Source organism: Dendropsophus ebraccatus, chromosome 14, assembly GCF_027789765.1.
Source record: "Dendropsophus ebraccatus isolate aDenEbr1 chromosome 14, aDenEbr1.pat, whole genome shotgun sequence".
NCBI lineage: Eukaryota > Metazoa > Chordata > Amphibia > Anura > Hylidae > Dendropsophus > Dendropsophus ebraccatus.
The window spans coordinates 28,832,289-28,858,208 of NC_091467.1; the positions used below are offsets into that span (position 1 = coordinate 28,832,289).

The following is a 25,920-nucleotide window of genomic DNA, read 5'->3' on the forward strand; positions in this document are numbered from 1 at the left end:
AGGGAGGTTTAGGAGAGTGGGGGAGGAAGCGCCAGCACTGGGTTGCATGGTAACAGGTTTGTAAGCAGAGCTGACAGCAGGATAATGAGGGCTGTGACATGTTTGAGAGCTGCACGCGCATGGCTCTGCTATTTCCCTGGGTGCATGTGGTGCGCTCTGTTGTGTAGGTGGATGACAATTTGGCCTCTTTAAATGGGGGGGGGGATGTTAATTTTAGATTTTGTTTTTGTTAATTACAAAAAGTCATCTGCATGGCGATGCTTCCTTTGTAGGCTGCAAATGCAAATATATATGTATAGGCGGCCATTTTGTGGATGTGTCCTGGTATCTATATAGCAGAAACACGTTCTGCAGCTCTGTATACAGATTAGAAGCAATCACTCCAGCTCTGGATGGACTCACAATTATACCATAGGACTAGAACCGGGTGTCCCGGGCCCTCTCTGGACATGAGAACACATGGCAGCCTGCGTAAGCCTGCTCCATGATTGTCTAGCTAAAAGGTGTAGGTGGAAACAATTACGTGTAGGCGTCCCAGGCCGCTTACATAGTAACATAGTCTGTAAGGCTGAAAAAAGACACATATCCAGTTCAACCCTGCAGTGTTGATCCCGAGAAAGGCAAAAAACCAATGAGGTTGAAGCCAATTTTTCTCACTTTAAGGGAAATACTCCTTTCTGACTCCAAATCCGGTGATCATAATAAATCCCTGGAGCAATGATCCTTCCCCAGAATCTAGTGATGATAACCTGTAATATTACACTTCAGAAATGCATCCAGGCCCCTCCTGGTCACTTTTATTGAATTCATCATGGCCACTTCCTCCGGCAGAGAATTCTTTTGTCTCATTGCTTTTACAGTAAAGAATCCTGGTATAAACTTTTTTCCCTTAAGTCTGGTTGCATGTTTCTGAATCTTATTCAATTTGTGGCTAATATCTCTTGATCAAAACATGCGTGAGTTGTGTGAAAGTCTAAGGTCACTCTGAGGGGCCAAACTCATTGGTGATGGGAGTGACGGCACATTGCACACCCTTCTCTTGAGCACACTCACCTCGGTTTGCCCAGGCAGTCTGGCCAGGCAACATAAGGAATTGTTATAATTCCAATTAGATGTCCATGCCTCATTGAGGGTATGTGTACATTACGGAATCCCGGCGGATCACCTGCTGCGGATTCCGCATCTCAACCCCGCTCACGGACGCTGGCGGACACAGGCATCTCCGCTGGTCACATAGGCTTTATTCTATGGCTTGCCAGCTTACGCCGTCCGCTGGAAGAATGAGCGGATTGTGGAATCTGGCAAATCATTGAATGAAGCCTAAGGGACCAGTGGAGATGCGCACGTCCGCCAGCGTCCGTGAGCAGGGTCGAGCTGCGGAATCCGGGGCAGGTGATCTGCCGGGATTCCGTAGTGTGTGCATACCCTCTCAGTGCATATTATTTATTACCGTTAGCAGGGAGTAAAGCCCTTATGGGTGTTCCTCCTACTAGTTTAGTGTGGGCTTTGTGTGGCTATTAGGTTCCGCACTTCCCTGCAACACCAGATCCTCAATTGGAGAGGTTGCTTGGTTATCTGGACTCCAAGCTCCCGGATTTAATCTAACCTATCTATTCCCACATCCCCAGGAACACAAATAAGCGTTAGGGTCACAATGCTGCGCTATATAGTATGTTGGTGATATAAAAATGATGCATAGTATACAAGGGTTTCATAAATAATACCTGTAAAGATCCTCATAAAACCATAATAATGACATAGTCGTTGTACGCAAGCTGTCATGTAGTTTATATGCTAATAAAATCCCCTCTTGTGTTCTGTCTGTTCTGCACATTCCCGTCCCCCTCCCCACGTCCATTCTCACTGTCTGTCAGGTCACATGCAGGTTAATGTCACTTTGCCTGGGGACATTGTGTCTGTCAAGTGACGCTGTGCCTCCTCCACAACAGGGGGTGAGATGATGGTGATCAGCGGAAAGGAGGAGGGAACGCTGGGGAGAAGGGGAGGGGGCATGTCTATTGTCTGGGTGACAACACCAGCCTACCAGCAGACAGGTTTGGGGAGTTCCCCATTGCATGTATAGCTTCAACATAAGTGCAGCGTTGTACAGAGATCAAACAGTTCTACTATTTCAGATTTTGGCCTTGGTCATACTCAGGAACACTGAGCCACCATTGTAGTGTCCCAGAACCCATGTGCCGCTGCGGGTTCTGTGTGTATATGTAGGTCAGCTCTGAAGGTATATCTCATAGGTTACTTCATGGATGGTAACTGTCTAACTGCATTTTGGTCACTAGATGTCACTGTTTGCTATGATATCCTTTTACAGCTGAAGGTATATGGGGGTTAATGGTGCACATGTCTTCTCCTGTTTGCCACCAGTTGGTAGTTGGCTTGTCCTCCAATCCCTGTAAAAGTCACCTTAAACTTTTACTTCCCTTTCTCCCCAGGTTCCTCTTCACCAATAGAAAATGTGCCCAAATCTATAAGTAGAAGTAGAGTGGGCCATGTGTTGAGTCTTAAGTACCAGTAGTCTGGTCAGTGAAAATACAAGAAGGTCCTGCTGAGTGTTCTCCCAGGGTCTGGCCAGCCGGCCAGGGCCCAATTCTAATTCCTACAACAAAGCAGACCTTCTTCAAGTGTTCCTGTATGTTAGCCATGTAGGGCTAGTGCACTTTAGGTGAGGCTACTGGAGGACTAAATCCTATCTATCACATGAAGTTCTTTAAAATCACAGTGAACATTTCTAACAATTTTCCAACTCTAATGCATATATAGTGACATTTGTATGACAAAATGTGATTCCTTTTATAATTCCCATAGAATAAATCACGTCAAGGAATTCTCACTGATAGATCCATGTTTCCTATGTAATGGTTTACAATAATAAAATGAAATTACCGGCATAGCTCCTTACATTAAAAGTGAGCTAAACTGCTCAGAGAGCAGAAGCATTTTCCAGTGCAATTTTAAGGAGCCCTCTACTTTGATAGCACCTGTATTTCTTCAAAAAGATTCCCCCCCCCCCAATTGGAATCCTTAAAGGGGTAGTCTGGAAAAAAGCTAACTTTTCCCCTATGCACAGGATAGGCGAAAGGTAGGAGGTTCTGGTGGGTCCAACCTCTGTACCCCTACCGTTCTCTGTATCGGGCCCCACCGTTACTGTTATGAATAGAGATACAGGTATGGCACATGACCAGCGGCCTTATTCATTCCTATGGAGCCAACGGAAAGAGCCGCGAATGAATAGAGCCGCGGGTAACGTGTCGTACTAGTGGCTCTATTCATAACAGAGCAGGCGGGGCCCGATACAGAGATCCGGGGTGGGTGGGGACACAGAGGTCAGACTGTGGATAGGGGAAAAGTTTGTTTTTCCTGAAATACCCCTTTAGGCTTCTTTTACATGGGCCGATTATCTCCCTGTGTGAACAGATGTGAGGCTGTATTGTAAATGGCTGCACAAACAATACAGCAATTGTTCGTGCTGCCTAGCCGCTCGATTCAGCGTGCCTTCTAAGGGCACTGCAAACTTGCGTCCTAGCACAGCCTCGTAGCGCTCCGTGTAAAAAGATCCTTAGTGATCAGATCTTGCAGCGCCACCACAGGCCAAATGAAGCATTGCACAATGTCCGTTCAAATCAAATAGTTGCCTGTGTAACGCAGGACAGTGCTGGTACTACAGAGCTAAGAGACCCTCCTCTAGTAAGTTAGACTTTCCTAGCAAAATGTAGGACAGCAGATTTTCTAAAGTGGACAATCCCTTTAAGGAATAAATCCTCCCACTAGTTTCAATGGGATTGTCTTTTCTGTCCATTTTGTTATTTAAATGTTTTTATCGGTATTTAAATCAGCCAATATATTTTTTTTTTAATCAGGCAGGGGCAGGGGGGAAATGAAAGGGAACAACTACTTACCTCTCCTGGTGCCTGCAAATCATTGTACCTGAAGGTTTGGGACCCCAGCTGAAAGCCATTTTCCCCTGAGTTGTGATGACGTCACGACTCCAGCCCCAGTTGCAGAACTACAGCCTTCGGCTGTCAGGGCATGCTGGAAGTTGTAGTCCTGCAACTACTGAACAGCCACAAGTTGGGGAACATTGCCCTATAGCTAAATCCTTTTGTGCCTACACAGCCAGCAGTCCCCATCCTATGACCACTATGACTATGACCACTATGACCACTGTGACTTTCTGCTTTTATTGTTTCAGCATGTGTCACCGCTCCCTCCGCTACTCCTCCACCTTCCCCACATGGGAGTAACGTCACACACTCGCTCCTTCAGGAAAATTGTTGCTAATTCTTCTGAAAAGCTTTTTGTCTGATGTATGGGCTGCATTTTTACAGTGTATACATCTCCTGCTTGTCAGGATATTGAAGGGGATGTGCATTAGAATAGGGGCGGCTGTCATTGTAGTATGAAATGGATTTTCAGATATTTTTTAGCTAAAAAAAACAAGGCTTTTTGTTTTTCAGTAAAAGCCCCCCCCCCCTTTCCTATAGGCTGCATCTGGTTGTGCAGCCCTACGTTTGAAATTATAGAGCTGAGCTGCAATACCAAGCTTAACCTGTGGGTAAAGGTGGCGCTATTTCTGAAAGAAGTGAAGACAATGGATTGACGTGTATCAGAACAATGTAAAAGAACGGTGAAGGAAAAGGACTATACAAGTGATCGATTCAGGGCCAAAGTGCCGTTCACATTAGTGTCATGGCTTCCATTAATAGCGGCGCAATGACAGCTATGTCAGTTCATAAGTGGCTACTGACATATTCTGGCAAGCTCTATTGACTTACAATGGGGTCTGTCAGGCTCCCAGCATTTTGAAGCTGTGGACCTTCATAGGGCTCTCGACATGCCATAGGACCACACACACGAGTCATCCGGAGGCCTAACCATAGCGCTGCCATAGATGGTCCCTCTGTACACTGTACGACACTTGTGAACCATTACATAGGCCCCACAGTTAATCACATAATAGTGGTGAGAGGGTCTTTCTACCATATTGCCCTATCTGAATGCTGCATTGTATACAGTAGCCATATGCCTGGGTTATTGAGTCGTGTGTTTCCGGCTGCATCCTATTCATGCCTTAAATAAGTAAAGAGTCAGCGACAAAGCTTCACTTGTCTTAAGATGGGGTCAACACTATGAAGCTGCCTTGGAGAACATGTGACGTTCCAGCATCTAAGAGAACTGGTCCCGTTGTTGGCCACTAATCCGGAATTTACAGGGTAATCTCCTTTGTCTCAATGGTTGTTTAGTTGCTTTCATTGTATAATCTTTCCTAATGCACAACCTCTGCTGGGCTACACTATCATGCTGCAGGGTAAAGTATGGGGGAGAGAAGAAAGGAACTGAGACTCAATATGACAGTAGATATTTTTACCTTACCTGATGGTGACCATACATCTAAACACTTATATGAATGACAGCTATTTGTCCCTATTCTCCCATGCATATGCATGATCGGCTTGACTGAATGTGCATGTGTTTTCAATAGGAAAGGAAAGAAAGCTGCTGCCAGACACCTATCTATAAGGAAAACAAAAAAAGAGCAAAAAAAAAAAAAACAACAAACCTATTATTAAGTCCTTATTCACATTAGAGAGTCAGCTGATCCTGCCATAGGCCGACTGTCAGACTAACACAGACACAACCAGACAGTGGGCCCTATCTGAACCACCCACTGTCCCTGCCTAATTGCCTCAGCCGACCCTAGGCGGTCGCGGACAACCACGGAGACGTTCCCTGCGCTATATACGTGATACACAAAACAATACGGACAGACGAACACAATAAGGAATAGTAAACCAGGCCGGGTCAAACCACACGGGCAATGTAGTACAAAATCAGTAATCCAAAAGAGTAGTCACAAGTCAGGCAGGAGGTCAGAAAAACGAGTCAAGCAGTAGGAGGGATAGGACGGGGAGCGCAGGAATATACAAGGGAGAGCTGGGACCAGGAATACACCTAATTAGCCAGCGCTGGGACTCTGGGAAGTCTGTGCTTAGCTTTTATGCTGACCAAGAGCCCGGTCTGGATCCTTATTGGACCGGCGCTCTGATCTTCCAGGTACAGACAGGCAGAGAAACCTGTCAATCACAGCAAAAACACAGGTGTAAATTCAAGACCAGGAGCTCCTGCATAGCCAGAAGCTGAGAAGCAATCGGGTGTGGCACACAAAGGCAAAACACCAGGTCCAGTTCACACAGGCTACTGCAGATTCCTGACACCGACTTTTTTTTATAATATGTATGCTGGCCTTAAAGGGGTATTCCTGCAAAAAAATAATAATAAAACATTCTTTCATATCATATGGTGTTAGAAAGTTATATAAATTTGTAATTTACTTCTATTTAAAAATCTTAAGTCTGACAGTACTTATCAGCTGCTGTATGTCCAGCAGGAAGTGGTGCTTTCTTTACAGTCTGACACAGAGCTCTCTGCTGCCACCTCTGTCTATGTCAGGAACTGTCCAGAGCAGGAGAGGTTTTCTATGGGGATTTGCTACTGCTCTGTACAGTTCCTGTCAGGGACAGAGGTTGCAGCACTGTGTCAGACTGGAAATAATACACCACTTCCTGCAGAACATACAACAGCTAATAAGTACTGTAAGACTTAAATAGTAAGCTGTGATACCACTAAAGGAAATAATTAGCAGATGAGCTTTTCTCAGAAACAGCTGTCCATTGTTGGCCGTATACCTTAGAATAAAGTCTGTTGAGGCTGTGGTACAATTGGCCAACCATCTAAGTGTATAGGGGCCCCCAACCCTCCCTGGCCAACCATCCAATGTATATAGCCCCTCCCCCCCAACCCTCCCTGGCCAACCATCTAACGTGTATGGGGGCCTCCCAACCCTCCCTGGCCAACCATCTTATGTGTATGGGGGCCTCCCAACCCTCCCTGGCCAACCATCTAACGTGTATGGGGGCCTCCCAACCCTCCCTGGCCAACCATCCAATGTATATAGCCCCCCCCAACCCTCCCTGGCCAACCATCTAACGTGTATGGGGGCCTCCCAACCCTCCCTGGCCAACCATCTTATGTGTATGGGGGCCTCCCAACCCTCCCTGGCCAACCATCTAACGTGAATGGGGGCCTCCCAACCCTCCCTGGCCAATCATCTTATGTGTATGGGGGCCTCCCAACCCTCCCTGGCCAACCATCTTATGTGTATGGGGGCCTCCCAACCCTCCCTGGCCAACCATCTAACGTGTATGGGGGCCTCCCAACCCTCCCCTATAAAAGATGTCCAGGGAGAGAAGGATTGGGGAGGTTAGATTTTAACATTACCAGGTGTCTGGCCTCTCCTCATTCAGAATACATGCCAACCTAACAGAAGGGGCTCCCATTGTGATCTGTGAAGACCAGAGAGTGGATACAAAGAGAGTATCTTGCTGTCCATACATTACATGGCTACTTGAGTTCACTGAGTATGTTGCAATGCTTAAATTCCCCTGTGGGGGCACTGCAGGGAAACCCAAACACCCACTGCAACATTCTCACAAAGACATAGGCGATCACTGGGGTTCTCAGCAGCGGGGTACCCTGTTATCAACATTTTACTAGTTAATAGAAAGAGGGAGGGGGTCTCTTTTTAAGGATCCCCTCCTATTAGGTAGAATAATAATCTCTATAAACTATAATAATCTCTGGAGGATCCGGCAAACTCATTTCTGATGGGCACTATGTAGTACTTCATCTCTCCTGTGGTGGCGCTGCAGGAAAATTGAACACTTATTGTGAGGTTTCTCTGGATTACAGGCGATCACTGGGGTTTATGGCAGCAGGGCATCCTGTGAACATCTTATTTTTCATAGTAATTTTCTGACGTTGGCGCCTCTTCTTAATGCCCCCTAGTGTGTACAGTCATGTTACCTTGGTTTTTGAGGTTTTCTTGTCACTTTTTTCCCCATTGTAGCTGTTGTGGTGATTGAATATCAGACATATGTGTCTTGCGGCTATAGCTATCAGGCCCATGCATGCCAGTGTCCATGTGTCACCGCTGCCTATGTCTCCCCCCCCCCCCACTTCCAGCTGGCATTGTCACTCTTCTGCTGCCCGTCCCCATCACAGCAGATATGGCATCTCGGAGGGTGGCTCGTCTGACAGGCATGTCCTAGCTGTGTGTTATGTGTGTGTGGCCGCTTATACTGTCTGCTACCTGCTTTACCTTCTGTCTTCTGCTTAGCTTTACCTTTCCTCTGATCTTCCGTCACCTTCTTTAGGTTTCTTCCAAACTTCTTTTGTTTTAACACCTTCTCCCCCCATAACACCCTGTGTCGTCTATCCCCATCTAATCCTTCTTTCCTTCTATTTTCCTGGTATACCCTCAGTCTCCGATGTGACAGCTCCTCTCTCTATATATATCTATGGGCTATAAATAGTGACGCATGTGTGGGTGAATGGGGATGTATTTATAAGTGTCCTGAAGAGCTTATTTATGGAGGAGGCTGATTATCCACAATGCTCAGTCCACTGAGCCGCGAATCACGCCGAGGCCTATAATATAATTCTATATAATAACCAGAACATATAGCGTAAGGTACAATATAGCCGAATATAAAGTGTATATAATACAGGCCATTCAGTATCCTGATGACCTCTAATGTTCATAGAATTTACATCTATTATCTATCTATCTATCTGTCTCCTATCTATCTATTATCTAGCTATCTTCTATCTATCTACTGCTGCGTTTACACAGAACGATTATCATTCGAATTTTCACAATAACAATCACATTTGAGCGATCATCGGCTCGTGTAAACACAGCGGACGATCAAGCTATAAGCGAGAAATTGTTCATTTTGATCTTTCAACATGTTCTCAAATCGTCGTTGGTCGTCCACTAAAAATTTGCAGGTCGCTTCGTGTAAACAGTCTTTCACTGATTCACCCTATGTGTGAGATGGGCTTAAGTGATCTTAAAACGATCACAATAAAGATTTTTCCAAACGATACATGGTTCCGTCAAAACGCTGATTGTTATAAAAACACATCGTAATTTCAAAATCGCTAATCGTTCGATTGGGCGAATTATTGCTCTGTGTAAACGCAGCATAATATCTATCATCTACTTGTCTATGTCTGTCTGTCTATCTATCTATCTATCTATCTATCTTTCTCCTGTCTATCTATCTATCTATCTATCTATCTATCTATCTATCTATCTTTCTCCTATCTATCTATCTATCTATCTATCTATCTATCTTTCTCCTGTCTATCTATCTATCTATCTATCTATCTATCTATCTATCTATCTATTTCCTATCTATCATTTATCTATCTATCTATCTATCTATCTATCTTTCTCCTGTCTATCTATCTATCTATCTATCTATCTATCTATCTATCTATCTATCTATCTATCTATCTATCTCCTGTCTATCTATCTATCTATCTATCTATCTATCTATCTATCTATCTATCTCCTGTCTATCTATCTATCTATCTATCTATCTATCTATCTATCTATCTATCTCCTATCTATCTATCTATCTATCTATCTATCTATCTATCTATCTATCAATCAATTATCTATCTATCTATCTATCTATCTATCTATCTATCTATCTCCTATCTATCTATCTATCTATCTATCTATCTATCTATCTATCTATCATCTATCTATCTATCTATCTATCTATCTATCTATCTATCTATCTATCTATCTATCTGTCTATCATCTATGCATCCATCCATCCATCCATCCTATATCTCATAGCTGTGTATAGGCTCAGAAGGTGGCCCCTGTTTCTCAGTATATAGGGGAGATCTCAGTGTGTAATGGAGTAATCTGACATGTCTCTTCCATCCCTAGTACCGCTCTGGCTGTGTCTCCTGGGTTGTCTCTGTGATCAGAATGTCTACCCGTCGGTGGGCACGCTATTTGTACACAAGCTGGAACCGGAGGATTACCAGCAACACTTCCTGAATAAGTCTGGTGAGAATGACACCTATACTATTAACCCTATAGGATTATTCTGATTCATGGAGGGGTGGCGTCAGCGTTAAATATCATATCCATTGTACAGATCATAAAAAGTAAATGTTTCCCATTGACAAGCAATGGGTTAGATCAGGACTCTATGACAAAAGGGTAATGTCATCCCATCTCAGATGGATTGGAGGTCGGGTCTAGTCAATTTTATCAGAATCCCCTTGAACTTTTGGGACTTGGCTTGGCGCTGCATCCATGGGAAACTGTATGTGAGGGACAATCTATAGTGCAGAATGGGGGAGGTCCCCAGGAGGAGTGTAGAGGCTTGTGAGAAAGCGTGGAGCATTTCCCTTTAATACAGAGGTGAACAACAGGGTGGGCGCTGTCATTGGTTGGCCCTTCTCTCCTATGCGGAACGGCCACTGTATTCCTAGTTAACATAGTTGTCAGGTACCATATGTTGAGTGTTTATTTGTGTATATTTATTGTTTATATTTGGTTTGTGTATATTATTAGTGTTTTTTTTAGTGTTTATGTTTAGTTTGTAAATATTCGTGTTACTTGCAGTGTTTCTACGTGGTTTGTATATGTTATTAGTGTTATTGTTTAGTTTGTAAATATTATGGTTATTTTTAGTGTTTATATGTGGTTGCCCTTTGAGCCCACTGTTGTAAGTATTTGCAATTGATCCATTCCTTAGGAGGATTGATTGTGGACCGTTGGTAGGGGTGAGAATGGATTCCACTCTGAGGGGGTAGCGTATGCCGATGATGTCACCATATTCGTCTCCAGGAGGTGCAGTGTGTGATATCTGAGGTGGAGCGCTTCTCAGAGGCATCTGGGTCCAAGATCAACCAGGATGTGTGAGAGTCTCTGGCTGGGAGGTGGAGATCCTGGATTTGATCTCCCGGACACCCTTCCAGAGCCCCAGGAGTTTGCAAAAGTCCTTGGCATCGAATTCGGCCAAGGGGATTACCCCAAACAAAACTGGGACAGCAGGCTTAAGATTGTCGCTCAGAAGGTGGATCAGTGGAAGGGTTGGTCTTTGACCCTCAGGGAAAGGGTTAACCTGATCAAAACGTTCCTGCTCCCTTTGCTGATATATCTGGGCAGTGTTTGCATTTTGCCAAAACCGCTCTGGACAGACGCTCTGGTCTACAGTGTGTTCTTCCAACTGTTATTGGCGAATAGACTGAACCTAGTCAAGAGGGAGGTTACTTACCATACGAAGATAAAAGGAGGGTTGTGTATGGTCAACCCCGTGGTGTTCCTAGTGAATACGTTTCTTAAGACCAACATTGGAAACCTCTGGAAAGAGACTCTTTCTTGGTTATTCTCCTGTAGGGGATGGTTTCGGCCTTTCTTCCAGGAATGGGAGACAGGAGGTCAAGTGAAGGATCTCCACACACCACATGGGCATCTTACAGCTAATGCTACCTTGGTTCTGAAGGTCATTCGTCGGTGGGGTTTGGGGATGTGGGAGATTAGGACTCCCTGACAATAGGGCCCTTTGGTCCCATTTCCAAAAACTGCTGGCACTCAAGGATTGTCCAAGCTGGGATCTGGAGGTTGGTTTGGGCCTATTGAATTCCATCAGGATCCCCTTGAAGTTTTGGGACTTGGCTTGGCGCTGCTTACATGGCAAACTGTATGTGAGGGACAATCTGAAGTGCAGGAGCTCTGAGGATCAGGGATGTCCCTGGGAGGAGTGTGGAGGCATGCTGGAAAGCATGGAGCATTTTCTGCTTCATTGTCCTTTTAATACAGAGGTTTATAACAGGGTGGGCGCTTCCATCGGGTGGCCCAGGTTGGCCCGGCCTCTCCTATGCGGAATGGGCCTATGGAGCATTGAGAAACCTTGATGGCTGGGACGGGAGCACTCAGTGGCGGATTAAATGTACCCTGGGCCCCGGGCTGTCCACCCAACCTGGGCCCCCCCCCCAGTCAATTCGCCCACATTATAATCTGCTACTGCGCCTCCCCCCCCCCCCCCACTGTCCCCAATAAACACTGCCTGCCTCCCCTCCCTGCTGGCCCCAATAAACATAATGTTTGTTCCCTTGCTGCTACCCCCAGTAAGCATTGCCCACCCCACCTCCACTGCCCCCAATAAACATATCGCCACCTCACCTGGTCCCCTGATGTTGCCCCCCCCAAGGTCACAGCAGCACAGAGGATGTCAGGAGAGGAGCGTGCTGATCTTATAGGAGAGGTCCAAGCAGCACAGAGGATGTCAGGAGAAGAGGGTGCTGATCTTATAGGAGAGGTCCCAGCAGCACAGAGGATGTCAGGAGATGAGGGTGCTGATCTATAGGGGAGGTCCCAGCAGCACAGAGGATGTCAGGAGAGGAGGGTGCTAATCCTATAGGAGATAGTCCCCCTTTATAGATGGTCTCCCTCTTTCCCCCCTATAGATGGTCCTCCTCTTTCCCCCTTATAGATGGTCCCCCTCTTTCCCCCTTATAGATGGTCTCCCTCTTTCCCCCCCTATAGATGGTCCCCCTCTTTCCCCCTTATAGATGGTCCCCCTCTTTCCCCCTTATAGATGGTCCCCCTCTTTCCTCCTTATAGATGGTCCCCCTCTTTCCCCCCTTATAGATGGTCCCCCTCTTCCCTCTCCCCCCTTATAGCTGGTCCTCCTTTCCCCCCTTATAGCTGGTCCCCCTCTTTACCCCTTATAGATGGTCCCCCTCTTTCCCCCCTTATAGATGGTCCCCCTCTTTCCCCCCTTATAGATGGTCCCCCTCTTTCCCCCCTTATAGCTGGTCCCCCTCCCTTATAGATGGTCCCCCTCTTTCCCCCTTATAGATGGTCCCCCTCTTTCCCCCCTTATAGATGGTCCCCCTCTTCCCTCTCCCCCCTTATAGCTGGTCCTCCTTTCCCCCCTTATAGCTGGTCCCCCTCTTTCCCCCCTTATAGATGGTCCCCCTCTTTCCCCCCTTATAGATGGTCCCCCTCTTTCCCCCCTTATAGATGGTCCCCCTCTTTCCCCCCTTATAGCTGGTCCCCCTCTTTCCCCCCTTATAGCTGGTCCCCCTCCCCCTCCCTTATAGATGGTCCCCCTCTTTCCCCCTTTATAGATGGTCCCCCTCTTTCCCCCTTTATAGATGGTCCCCCTCGTTCCCCTTTTATAGATGGTCCCCCTCTTCCCCCCCTTATAGATGGTCCCCCTCTTTCCCCCTTTATAGATGGTCCCCCTCTTTCCCCCTTATAGATGGTCCCCCTCTTCTCCCCCTTATAGATGGTCCCCCTCTTTCCCCCTTTATAGATGGTCCCCTTCTTTCCCCCCTTATAGATGGTCCCCCTCTTTCCCCCCTTATAGATGGTCCCCCTCTTCCCTCTCCCCCCTTATAGCTGGTCCTCCTTTCCCCCCTTATAGCTGGTCCCCCTCTTTCCCCCCTTATAGATGGTCCCCCTCTTTCCCCCCTTATAGATGGTCCCCCTCTTTCCCCCCTTATAGATGGTCCCCCTCTTTCCCCCCTTATAGCTGGTCCCCCTCTTTCCCCCCTTATAGCTGGTCCCCCTCCCCCTCCCTTATAGATGGTCCCCCTCTTTCCCCCTTTATAGATGGTCCCCCTCTTTCCCCCTTTATAGATGGTCCCCCTCGTTCCCCTTTTATAGATGGTCCCCCTCTTCCCCCCCTTATAGATGGTCCCCCTCTTTCCCCCTTTATAGATGGTCCCCCTCTTTCCCCCTTATAGATGGTCCCCCTCTTCTCCCCCTTATAGATGGTCCCCCTCTTTCCCCCTTTATAGATGGTCCCCTTCTTTCCCCCCTTATAGATGGTCCCCCTCTTCCCCCCCTTATAGATGGTCCCCCTCTTCTCCCCCTTATAGATGGTCCCCCTCTTTCCCCCTTTATAGATGGTCCCCCTCTTTCCCCCTTTATAGATGGTCCCCCTCTTTCCCCCTTTATAGATGGTCCCCCTCTTCCCCCCCTTATAGATGGTCCCCCTCTTCCCCCCCTTATAGATGGTCCCCCTCTTCCCCCCCTTATAGATGGTCCCCCTCTTTCCCCCCTTATAGATGGTCCCCCTCTTTCCCCCCTTATAGATGGTCCCCCTCTTCCCTCTCCCCCTCTTCCCTCTCCCCCTTATAGCTGGTCCTCCTTTCCCCCCTTATAGCTGGTCCCCCTCTTCCCCCCCCCTTATAGCTGGTCCCCCTCTTCCCCCCCCCCCCTTATAGCTGGTCCCCCTCTCCCCCCCCCCCTTATAGCTGGTCCCCCTCTTTCCCCCTTCCCCCTTATAGCTGGTCCCCCTCTCCCCCCCCCCCTTATAGCTGGTCCCCCTCTTCCCCCCCCCTTATAGCTGGTCCCCCTCTTCTCCCCTTTATAGAAGCCCCCCCAGTCAGTAAATAACACACAAATAACAAAATATAACTCACCTACCCTGCGTTCCCCCGTCGATCCTCTCTCCGTCTGCAGTCTCCGGCTGATGCGCGGCTGCCGGCGGTGTCCCGTCCTCTCCCCCGCAGCGCGCGCATCACACAGCTCCTAGTGCCGCCTGGGCCCTGACTTCCGGTACGTGCGCTCCCAGTACCGGAGGTCAGGGCCCCAGGACCCCAGGGCCAGGGCACTAGGAGCTGTGAGATGCGCGCGCTGCCGGGGAGAGGACGGGACACCCCCGGCAGCCGCGCATCAGCCGGAGACTCTTGTGACCGCAAGCGAAACAATGCTTGCGTTCACAAGAGTGCAGTGGCGAGGGGGCCTCCCGGGCGGCATTATAATGTGGGCGGCAAGGCATGGGCCCCCCCGGAGCCTCGGGCCCCGGGTGGCCGCCCAAACCGCCTACATTATAATCCGCCATTGGGAGCACTTTATTCCTAGTCAGCATAGTGGTCAGGTACCACACGTGGAGTGCACGGTGTTTAGTATCGACGCAGCGTAAAATCCTCCCTGTGGATGAGGTGGTTAGGGGCACACTCGGTGACCTGGTGAAGGTGCGCTCTCTGGAGTACGAGAGGCTGGGGGCTGGTAGGGCCTCTTGTCTTTGGAGGGGCTCTGCCTTTAAAGTGCCTTAGCCTGCGTCTCCTCTCCTGGTGGTGGGCTGATGCTGGCACATTAGTCTTTTTTTTGTGCTGTAGAGATACTGAGATGTCTCTTTTGCTGAGAAGTCTCTTTTTTTTTTTGGGGGGGGGGGGGGGGGGGGTCTGTGTGACTTAGTTGGGCCATATATATATATATATATATATATATATATATATATATATATATATATATAATCCTGGGCTGGTTCATGGATGTCCATGATCATGTGCTGGGGGCATGGGATGCAGGACCAGCTCAGGGCCCAAAAAAGAAAAAAGTAAAATATTATATGTATTGTTTAGTGGTAGGTTTTTATTTTATATCATGTCTTGTTTAGTTTTAGTTTATTTGTGTATGATGTCTTGTTTAGTTGGTGTTGGGGTTGAGTAGAATTGTGTCTGTGTGATTAGGTTGTGCACAATTCAACTGGGCCAGGGAGTTCACATTTAGTTATTTATATAGGTTTATAGTATATAGTGGTGTATTGTATATAGATGTGTATATAGTAGTGTATAGTATATAGCGGTGTATATAGGTGTGTGCATATACTAGTGTATAGAATTTATTTTTATGTTTAGCTAAAATTGTTTATATTGTGTATATATTGTATATAGGTATATGGGTTGTCTGTGTGGAAGAATGAGTGTGGGGATGGACCGGTTGTTTATGTTATGGTTTCATTTTGTTTTGGTAATTTTTCTATTTATTGTTTTGTCCTGGTTAGATACAGTATATGATTTCTATTTTTATTTATTGTTTTGTTAAAATTTTTTAATAAAAAAATAACTTAGGATCAGTACAGGATAAGTAATGTAATGTATGTACACAGTGACCCCACCAGCGGAATACTGAGTGCAGCTCTGAAGTATAAAACAGGATGTAACTTAGGATCAGTACAGGATAAGTAATGTAATGTATGTACACAGTGACCCCACCAGCAGAATAGTGAATGCAGCTCTGAAGTATAATACAGTATGTTATTCAGGATTAGTGATGAGCGAATACTATTCGATCAAATAGTGAGACATTCGAATATTCGATATTCGTACCAATATCCCGCGGATGTTCAACAAATACTCGATAAGCGTTCAAATCCCCCAGCTTCCGGTTTTACCATCCAAATGGTCAAATAGAAGTTTTTCACTAATCGAATACTTGTTCCCATACTTTAATGGGATCGAATATTCGATCAAATATTCGCGGGATATGCGTACGAATATCGAATATTCGAATATCTCACTATGCGCTCATCACTATTCAGGATCAGTACAGGATCAGTAATGTGAAGTATGTACACAGTGACCCCACCAGCAGAATAGTGATAGCAGCTCTCGATTATTATACAGGAGGTGACTGGGGATCAGTACAGGATAAGTGATCTGATGTATGTACAATTATAAGTACAATTGTGTAGATTCATTTATAATCTGTAAATGGTGAATGTATTATTTAAAGGCGCATTTACATGTCACAATCATTATTGAAAAAAATACTGTAATGGTAAAATGTTCTTATGATGAACAATTCATTCCATGACAATACATTTTTACAATAAAAGACACACAGGATTGTGGGTTTAAACAGAGATTCTTTATTAGCTTATGATGCCTTGTATCATCTTCAGTGCTGTATTGCTTGTACAGGAGAATGGGGGAATCAGACATGCGCCATCTGCTGTTCAAATAGAAAAGTGCACGTGAATACATAAATTGATACTGCGACCACATCTGTTACCATAGTAACATGATCAGTGTGCTCTAGGTGCAGATAGGGGGCGCTCTGCTCCGAAACCTTTTGAGATTATCATAAAGGTTCTAGCCTAGACATAATAATTTGGAAAAATTAGATGTACACTGACAAGTATAAGAACATAACTTGTGCTGCATACATACGGTATACAATTCCTGACCTATATGATTGTAATATTGGCATGTGTATTAACAGGTCAACCTCACCCCATTAACTTTCGAGCTAATTTATTGGGGTTCCCGGACCTTCCAAGATGGCTGCGTTGTACCCAGCGCTCTCCCGGGGACAGTGCATATTTATATGGATCCCCTACCAAGCCTGGGAAGCACACCATAGAGGTACAGTGATGACACTGTGAAGTCATAGAGGTAGCCACCATTATATATACTAATCTTTTACCGTTTACTGTCATACAGGTAACTGCATACAACCGCAACACCTATGAAATTTTTAGAGAAAAGATTATTTTTACTATTCTTCCTGCAGCAGGTAAGTGGTTCCTACTATCATAATCCAACAGGAGAAAGCAGGGATCTATGCTGTATGTATGGACGACTGTTTTTGCAAAGAGAACAGGCAGGTGATCAGCTGATCGTCGTGAGTGTGGCAGAAAACAGTGGCTACGCATTTGTCCTGCAGCAATCCCGCAGGAGACATCTGGTATTACATTGTGTCTAATCAAATGAAGGTGTAACCATGTAAAACAGTGTTCCCTTATATGAGTCTCTTTAGCTGTTGCAAAACTACAACTCCCTTCATGCCGTACAGACTTTGGGTATAGGGGCATGATTGGAGTCGTAGTTTTTTAACAGCTGGAAAGCTACAGCATAAAACACCGATATTAAACATGCGATTTATATCAATACTTTCTTTTTATGACTACCACAACTAGACACAACTTTTATATTCTATTCACCCTTACAGGGTGCCCAGTGCCTCCCCCTACCAATGCACATGCTATTGATCAGCTGATCATCAGTTGTAATTTTGAGTGGCTAGTAGAGATGAGCGAACCTCTAGCATGCTCGAGTCCATCCAAACCCTGAACGTTCGGCATTTGATTAGCTGGGGCTGCTGAACTTGGATAAAGCTCTAAGGTTGTCTGGAAAACATGGATACAGCCAATGACTATATCCATGTTTTCTACATAGCCTTAGGGCTTTATCCAACTTCAGCAGCCACCGCTAATCAAATGCCGAATGGTCGGGTTCGGATGGACTCGAGCATGCTCCAGGTTCGCTCATCTCTAATGGCTAGGTATTTTGTCCTGCAGCAGCCCTACAGGCCAGGTCTGGTATTACATGGTATACATTCAGTGCATGATGGGAGTTATCGTTTTTTTTATATTGTCTTCACCCTAACAATGTGTCCACTGTTTCCCACTACAAATACACATAATGTGACCTGTTGATACTAGACATGATGGTCTTGTTCTTTATTTTTGCCTCTCTCCATCATTGTCCACTTCAAGATGCGCCTCCGCCATATGAAGCTGAATTTTTGGTCACCAATGTGGATGTGGAAGAGATGCTTCCCCCAGAAGCCCGCCACAACTTTCAGGTCCCCTTGCAGGATCTTTGGAACACCCAGAGGCTTTCCGTCCTTAATGTCACATCGGCGCTGGACAAAGGGGGTAGAGTGCCGCTGCCACTGCCCGGACTAAAAGAGGGGTATACAGAAAGCATGCAATGAAATATTAACCATATTGACGGTCACATGGCCTGGGAAACTGGAATATTAGTAGCTGTATAAATCATATATAATCTATTTACCTCCCATTCTTTAGTTTGAGGACCTGGCAAATATCTTCTTGTATCTTGGTTTTCTATAGTTACTATAGTTAATATAGTGGATAGTCATACACTGTACAATAGTTCAAAATTACTGGAATATTCCTTTAAGAGAAGAGAATGATGACTCAGCAGTGCCACCTACTATAAAAGCTAAAAACATCTAATTGCAAAGTAGTATTTTTCCAGTAGAGCTTGATCTCTAGCGCCACCTATTAGCATTAGGTTTTAGGCAAGTCAATGTACAATCCCTTAAAGAAGCACTCCAGTTTTTTTTTTTTGCTCATATAATCCACACAGTTATCCAAAAGTTATGTAGATTTGTAATGTACTTCTATTTAAAAATTTACAGTCTTCCAGCACTTATCAGCTTCTGTATGTCCTGTATATAAGTGGTGTATTCTTCCCTTTCTGACGCAGTGCTCTCTGCTGCCACCTCTGCCGATGTCAGGAACTGTCCATAACAGTAGCACATTCCCATAGAAACTGCTCTCCAGAATACACCACTTCCTGCAGGACATACAGCAGGTGATAAGTATGAGAAAACTTAAGATATTTTAATACAAGTAAATTTCAAATCTATATAACTTTCTGGCACCAGTTGATTTGAAATAATTTTTTTGTGAACTACCCCTTTAAGACTCATTAGATTAGTGTAGCTCTTTAGTAGCTGCACTGCTACAGCTGCCAGCATGTTGGGAGTTGTAGTGTTGTCACAGGTTGGAGACCAATCCATTCCCATACAGTAGATGTTGTACATCCAGAAACATTGGTTTATTCCTTTCTGCAGCGACATCTGTACAGTATTAATGTCTGCACTTCCACAATGTAATCCCGGGCTGGGTCAAGCGTCATCCACATCTCTTTCCTGCAGGGAGCATGCCAGGGAGGCCATCTTCAAAGTGAATTTAGGATTTTCTAATATGTTATTGTGATATACTGTATAACTCCTTTGTGGGTCATTTCATTGTTATATTTGTATATGGGAAAGCTGGGCGACAGCTAATATCATCATCATCATCATCCTATATAAAAACCGAGTTCGTACGAACCCGAACCATCCGCAATGATTACCGCTGTCTGCCCGCTCCGTGCAGCGGGAGGAACGCCTGGAAAACTGGGATACAGCCATAGCCATAGGCTGTATCCCAGTTTTCCAGGCGGTCCTCCCGCTGTATCCACCCGCTGCACGGAGCGGGCAGACAGCAGTAATCCGATGCCGAGCGTTCAGGTTTAGCCGAACCCGAACCTCGGCGGGTTCGGACCATCCCTAATAAAAACCTTCTGTGTAATTGCAGGCAACGATCGAAAAATCGTTCGTATGTTAGTTGATATAGGGTCCTATTACATGGAGCGATTTTTAACGATTAACGACTAACGATAAACGATCGCAAACGAGATTGTTTATCGTTAACCTGAAATCATTCACCATATTACACAGAACGATAATCGTTAATTAGGATCGTTACTATAATCGTTTATTCCTTCTGATCCCAGCAAAACAATGAACAATGTGCAATTACACTGAACGATTAGTGAAAAAATGCGGAACTTGAGCGAACGAACGTGGAATTACAGCGAACGATTAACGATAATTTAGGGGTACTATTACATGGAACGATAATCGGCCGAATCGGCCCTATCTGGCGATTATCGTTCCGTGTAATAAAGACAACGATCAGCCGATGATCGTTGTCATCAGCTGATCGTTGATTTAGGTTCTGACCTAAATTGTTGGGCGCCGACCGCGCACCGCTACGTGTAATAGCGGTGCGCGGCTGACGATATGCAAAGAGGAATACATACCTATCCAGGTTGCAGGGCTCCTCTTGCTCTGAGCTTCTCATCGGGTTCACAGCGGCCTGTCTCAGCTGACAGGCAGCTCGGCCAATCACAGGCCAGGATCGCCGCGTCCAGTGATTGGCTGAGTGGCCTGTCAGCTGAGACAGGCCGCTGTGAAGCTGGAGCGAGCGGGACCCAGGGAGAAGCACAGAGGAAGAGGAGCCCTGCAACCTGCATAGGTATGTAGGTAGGTAACGATGTCCCTGCAGCCCTTGTTAAACGATTATTGGCCTGTGTAATAGGCCCAGTAAACAAGCTCATTTACAGGTATTATCGGCCCCCGTCGGCCTGTGTAATACCACCCTTAGGTTCAGATCTAAATCAACGACATACAAACGATTTTTCGATCGTTGCCTGCTATTACACAGAACGACTATTGTTTAAATTCGAACAATTTAACGATTTTTCGCACGATAATCGTCCCGTGTCATAGATCTGAACCTAAATTTATCGATAATAGTTCGCTAATCGTTCGCTGTAATTCCACATTCGCTCACTCAAGTTCCGCATTTTTTCACTAACCGTTCAGTGTAATTGCACATTGTTTATTGTTTTCTGGGATCAGAAGGAATAACTGACCATAGTAACGATCGCAATAACGATCATAGTAACGATCGTAACTAACGATTATTGTTCTGTGTAATATGGTGAACGATTCCAGGTTAACGATAAACAATCTAGTTTGCAACCGTTTATCGTTAATCGTTAAAAATCGCTCAGTGTAATAGGACCCTAACACAATCTATTGTTCCCGTGCAGGGTGTTTGTAAAGGTGGGTTCTGTCGTCCCCTTCCCGGAGTGTCTTTATGAGACCCAAAAGCCGCAGATCCGACAGCAGTGCAAAGAAGGGATGAAACCAGTGTTATGTCCTAAACTATTACCCAGTGACTTCAGCATAGACTGGTGCAACGTGACCATGGTGAGTACTGGGCGTAGTACTGGATATGGCCTCCAGGTGGCATAGGTTCACACAATAAATCCAACAATTAATTCACACATAGATTTTTTTGCAGAATTTAATTTTAATTTATTATTTCTAATAATAAAAAATCTAATAAATTCCTTTAGTCCAGCATTTTGTTAACAAATTTGATAATCCGGCACTGTAACCTTTTATCTAAAAGCAAAAGCATAGAAACAAATTTAGAAATGGGTTTTATATAAATTTTATTGGCATCTGATAATCGGAAACAATTGATAATCCGGAACAGATGATAATCCAGAACAGTTGATAATCTGGATCCTGGCCTTTCATCTCCATAATTCTACTGCTGCTTTACATTACAGGTGGATGAGCCAGGGTCCTCACCTTCTCCTCCTAGTTTGGTGCCACTGGAGTGGGATGGAGAGTTTAATCCTCCATCGGATGAATTAGGTGAAACTGACTTCCTCCCGGGCTACCTGCTGACCATGTTAATCCCCATTCTCATCGCCCTGTTACTTTGCGCCTTACTGTCTTATATCATGTGCTGTCGCAGAGAAGGGGTGTAAGTACCAAGACACACAATGTAACAATATAACTTCTGCCGCCATAGACACTAGGACATTGTAGATCTGTCTCAAATACACAGCAAAAAGTCCTGCAGCCCCCCACCCCCAACACTGTCACCCTCGGTTCCATGGCCCAGAGTAGTGGATCGCAAAATACAATAACTGACAACCGTGGTTGACCAATAAATATAGGTAAAACTTAACTTTTATTGAGTATATGCAGAATATATGCTGTCTGTTGAACTAAGGACCACTTTGTTCAGGCTTCACCTTGGTCAGGCGGGACCTACCCTACATACACTGAGAGGGTAGTATATAGGTATAGGGATGGATCCTTTAGCACTAGTCCTTTAGTACTTAAGTGTGTTGTAGAGTGTACATATGTAGCCTATATTGTTGCGTCCTTTGGGGGCAGGGTCCGATACAGAGATCGCCGGGGGTTGAGAAGTCGGACCCCCCACGATTTCATACTTTTCCCCTATCCACAGGAAGTTAATTTTCCCTGGAATACAACTTTAACCTCTGTCACATATGATAGGCGTCCTAGGTTTGCTGATGTAGTGTGCATGCACCACAATGTAGTGTCCCACCACAAGTGGTTCCCTAAGTTCTTATACCACCCAGGTAAAGTAACTCTCTCAGGTGTCACACCAAGTGATGTCAGCTGTCATTTCTACTACAGCCACTAGGTGTCTCACTCCCCCTGTGCACAGCTGCAGTATACAGCTGCAGTACATATCTATGTTCAGACACTCTATACACTTCTCTCTCAGTATGGATGGGAGACAGACCATAGTTCCTACACCTACACCTCTTTCTATATGCTGAGACAGACAGCTGAACCCTAGAGGTGGGGTAACCGGACAATAGGACCACTCTTGTCTACATCGTGGATTTCCTCAGTCAGGACAGGCACTCCCTAAGCAAAGGAAGAGGGACTGATCCCCACTAAAGCAAAGATGCATTAACTGAAGCACGCTCGTCCACACAGGGACTCATTTGGAGCTCAACCCAGAGACAAAGGCCTAGCATTCGCTCGTAGCACCTCACAAGGTGGTCTCCGATATTGTGAAGGCAGAAGGCGGTCAGATATTAGTGTTATATCTAAACATGAGTACAAGTCTGAGTACTACATGAGTATTACCACTCCTGGCCACCATGGCAAGTCGCCCCAAAACACCAGAGCCCACCAGCTGCCCACATCTGCAACCAGCACCCCCAGGAGCACTGTTTGTAGTAAGGAGCCACGTCTCCTTACGTCTGTAGCACATCATAACATCCAGGACGGCAAGCTCCTTACTACATACAGTGCTCCTAGGTATCGATATGGCGAGTTGAGGGATCGAGAGCTGAGGTAGAGGGTGGGCACCATAGTGTTGGAGGTCATCACATAATAACAGACCTATCGCTGGGACCGTCACAATGATGATTATTAATGCATTATTATATAGCTGTAACTTGTTTAAGCTTTTAATTTTTTTTTTTTTTAAGGCAAAAGAGAGACGCTGCGACATCTGAGTAAGTATCAGAACTTTTATCTCTTCGTGCCCATATAGCTGTCATATTCTACACAATCACAATCTATGTAACCTGGACTGGCTGATATAATCCAGAATATTTTTTTATTACCTCTTTGATGTTTTAGTATGGAAAAAACTTTCAACAACTTCCTGGAGTCTGTGAACAGGCAGGGTAGCTTCTGCTGACAGATCTTATTACTATCAAACATGTAGCCTATTTTGTATCTTATATAGTAATGTGCCTGGGTGTCACCACAGTGTATAATATGTGATTGTTTTTCACAGTATCCAGCTAGTTCACCAACAGTCAATCTTCAACAACACGGAAGAGCTCCGGCAAATGGCCGACAACAGGGATGTCCCTCGACCCCTTTCCACCCTGCCCATGTTCAACGTCCGTACTGGGCAGAGGTCATCCCCGATGGATTTGTCAGGAGATAGCGCCCATGTACCTCTCATCCTGTCCCAGCACTAAATGTTCTGCAGATCTTTCACCATTGCTTAGCAAGGTATGTAGAAGATAAAGACAACCATAAGTGTGTGGGTGCACTAAAATAAAATATACACTCAATAATATGACAAAATAGTGATATGAACCTGGTTGAAATTGTGAAAAAAACTCAAAATATACTTTTACAAAACTTTCTTAGAATTCAAATCATTTAAATCAACTGTTGTCAGAAAGTTATATAGATTTGTATTTACTTCTAGTTAAAAATCTCATGTCTTCCAGTACTTATCAGCTGCTGTATGTCCTGCAGGAAGTGGTGTATTCTTTCCAGTCTGACACAGTGCTCTGTCTATGTCAGGAACTGTCCAGAACAGCAGCAAATCCCCATAGAAAACCTCTGCTGCTCTCCAGACAGGAAAGAATACCCCTTCCTGCTGAACATATGACTGGGAAGCAGCTTCAGCTGCTGTATGTTCTGCAGGAAGTGGTGTATTCTCTCCAGTCTGACACAGTGCTCTCTGCTGCCACCTCTGTCCATGCTAAGAACTGTCCAGAACAGTAGCAAATCCCCATGCTGAATGTATGTTACCACAATTTTAGATCTATATAATATACCGAATGTTATTCATGTTGTTTCTAAACGTTAACTATACTGTTGGCACTAAAGTCAGTGCCTATAGATTTTTTTTTTTTGTAATTTGTTCCTAAAAAACCTAATAGAAACATTGAACCAGAAAATCTTTACTGTTCCTGGACAGTTCCTGACATGAACAGAGGTGGCAGCAGACAGCACTGTGTCAGTCTGGAAAGAATACACCACTTCCTGTAGGACATACAGCAGCTGATAAGTACGGGAAGCTGCTTCCCAGCCAGAGGCAAGGCAGTCTTAGCCCCACCTCTTCCCTAGAGATACTGTTTCATAAGTACTAGCACTGGAAGAGGGAGAAGGAGACGGAGGAGACCAAACATTGTGATATTAGAAAAATTAGGAAAGAAGAAGAGAAGGACATATTGTTTTGATCGTTTTTTTTTTTCATTAGTTTTCATATACTATCTAAGATCTCATCGTACCCATTTATGTCATGCTACATTGGGGGACATTATACCTCACTTCTTGTGTAGCTGCTGGGGGTGAGGTGACTAGATGTTTGGGAAACCCCACCATGTCTTCTCTACAAAACATTCAGGACCCTTGTAGGAAGAAGGATCATTTTCTCCTCTTAGTTCTCCTCCTTAAACCTAACATCTTATATATATTTCCTAGGTAATGAAGTCATCCAAGAAAGTGAAGGTCAAGAGGCTTCTTTGTGGCGCAGGAGAGAATCCGGGAATCCGACAAGATAGTTTTGTCCTCCTGTAGTGTAGGTGGTGTGAATGCAGTCAATGGCTACTAAATAAAGTCACCATCTCCACAATATATGGTATGCCTGATAAACCCTCATCTCACCTTTCTGGGTGACAACCTCTAATGGCGGCCATAATGGTTGTCACCTAGCTTTGCAAGATGAATAAAACTTTACTTGACAGAAGAGAACGTCTTAAGGATCTTTAGGCGTACTTTAAACAGATAAAATGACTCCGAACTGTGGGTATGTGTATACAGGTGTCCCATTATTTGGCGCATTATTATAAGAGGTTATCAAGCAGAACTACTGTCCCACAGCTATATCAGCACTATATCCATCTGTATAGTATGAGATTTGCATATGAGTTATGCCTTGTACAGTCCTCGGGGGCGGAGCTTGGTCCAAGAAACACCAATGATAGTCAGCACCACTCCTGCATCATACAGTGTATGGATTTATGCTCAGTTTCATACATAGATACATAAAACAAACAGGACAGGGTAACATTTCACAGTTTACTTTATTGAGGATGAAAAAGATTTTCAGTGACAAATATTGCAATACCCTAAATGTCTGATGGTGATCCTACAGCAGTCCTGGGAATGGGGGTGCTTAGTCCCTATTCCTAGTGGTGGCATCTGCACATAAGGAACCCTGTGACATTGATCTGCAGGTAGCATGTTTTAGAGTGGGGGGAGCTGAGCAGATATATAGTTTTATGGGGAAAGATTAAGCCGGTGGCGTAGCTACCATAGAGGAAGGG

At 45.1% G+C, this 25,920-nt stretch overlaps 1 protein-coding gene across 2 annotated transcripts; it reads left to right on the forward strand.

The window, feature by feature from the left end:
• SGCA (sarcoglycan alpha) lies at positions 1-25,345 on the forward strand. Of its 2 annotated transcripts, none has more exons than XM_069952592.1 (10): positions 1-56; positions 9,824-9,946; positions 16,913-17,055; positions 17,134-17,206; positions 18,189-18,387; positions 21,109-21,268; positions 21,637-21,836; positions 23,332-23,358; positions 23,646-23,869; positions 25,076-25,345. In XM_069952592.1, the coding sequence occupies exons 1-9, from the start codon at positions 47-49 to the stop codon at positions 23,833-23,835; spliced, it is 1,125 nt and encodes a 374-aa protein (XP_069808693.1). In that variant the 5' UTR covers positions 1-46; the 3' UTR covers positions 23,836-23,869; positions 25,076-25,345. The 2 variants fall into 2 exon arrangements, with proteins under 2 accessions (XP_069808693.1, XP_069808692.1); XM_069952591.1 differs by lacking the exon at positions 1-56 and adding an exon at positions 8,054-8,112.
• The last annotated feature ends 575 nt before the right edge of the window (positions 25,346-25,920 follow it).

Bases quoted from the DNA above. Each gene is read 5' to 3' on its own strand.
- SGCA (XM_069952591.1), top strand. From the start codon at position 8,082: ATGGCATCTCGGAGGGTGGCTCGTCTGACAG. The intron at 9,947-16,912 runs GTGAGAATGACA...GTGTATTAACAG, and splicing joins ACACTTCCTGAATAAGTCTG to GTCAACCTCACCCCATTAAC. The intron at 23,359-23,645 runs GTAAGTATCAGA...TGTTTTTCACAG, and splicing joins AGAGACGCTGCGACATCTGA to TATCCAGCTAGTTCACCAAC.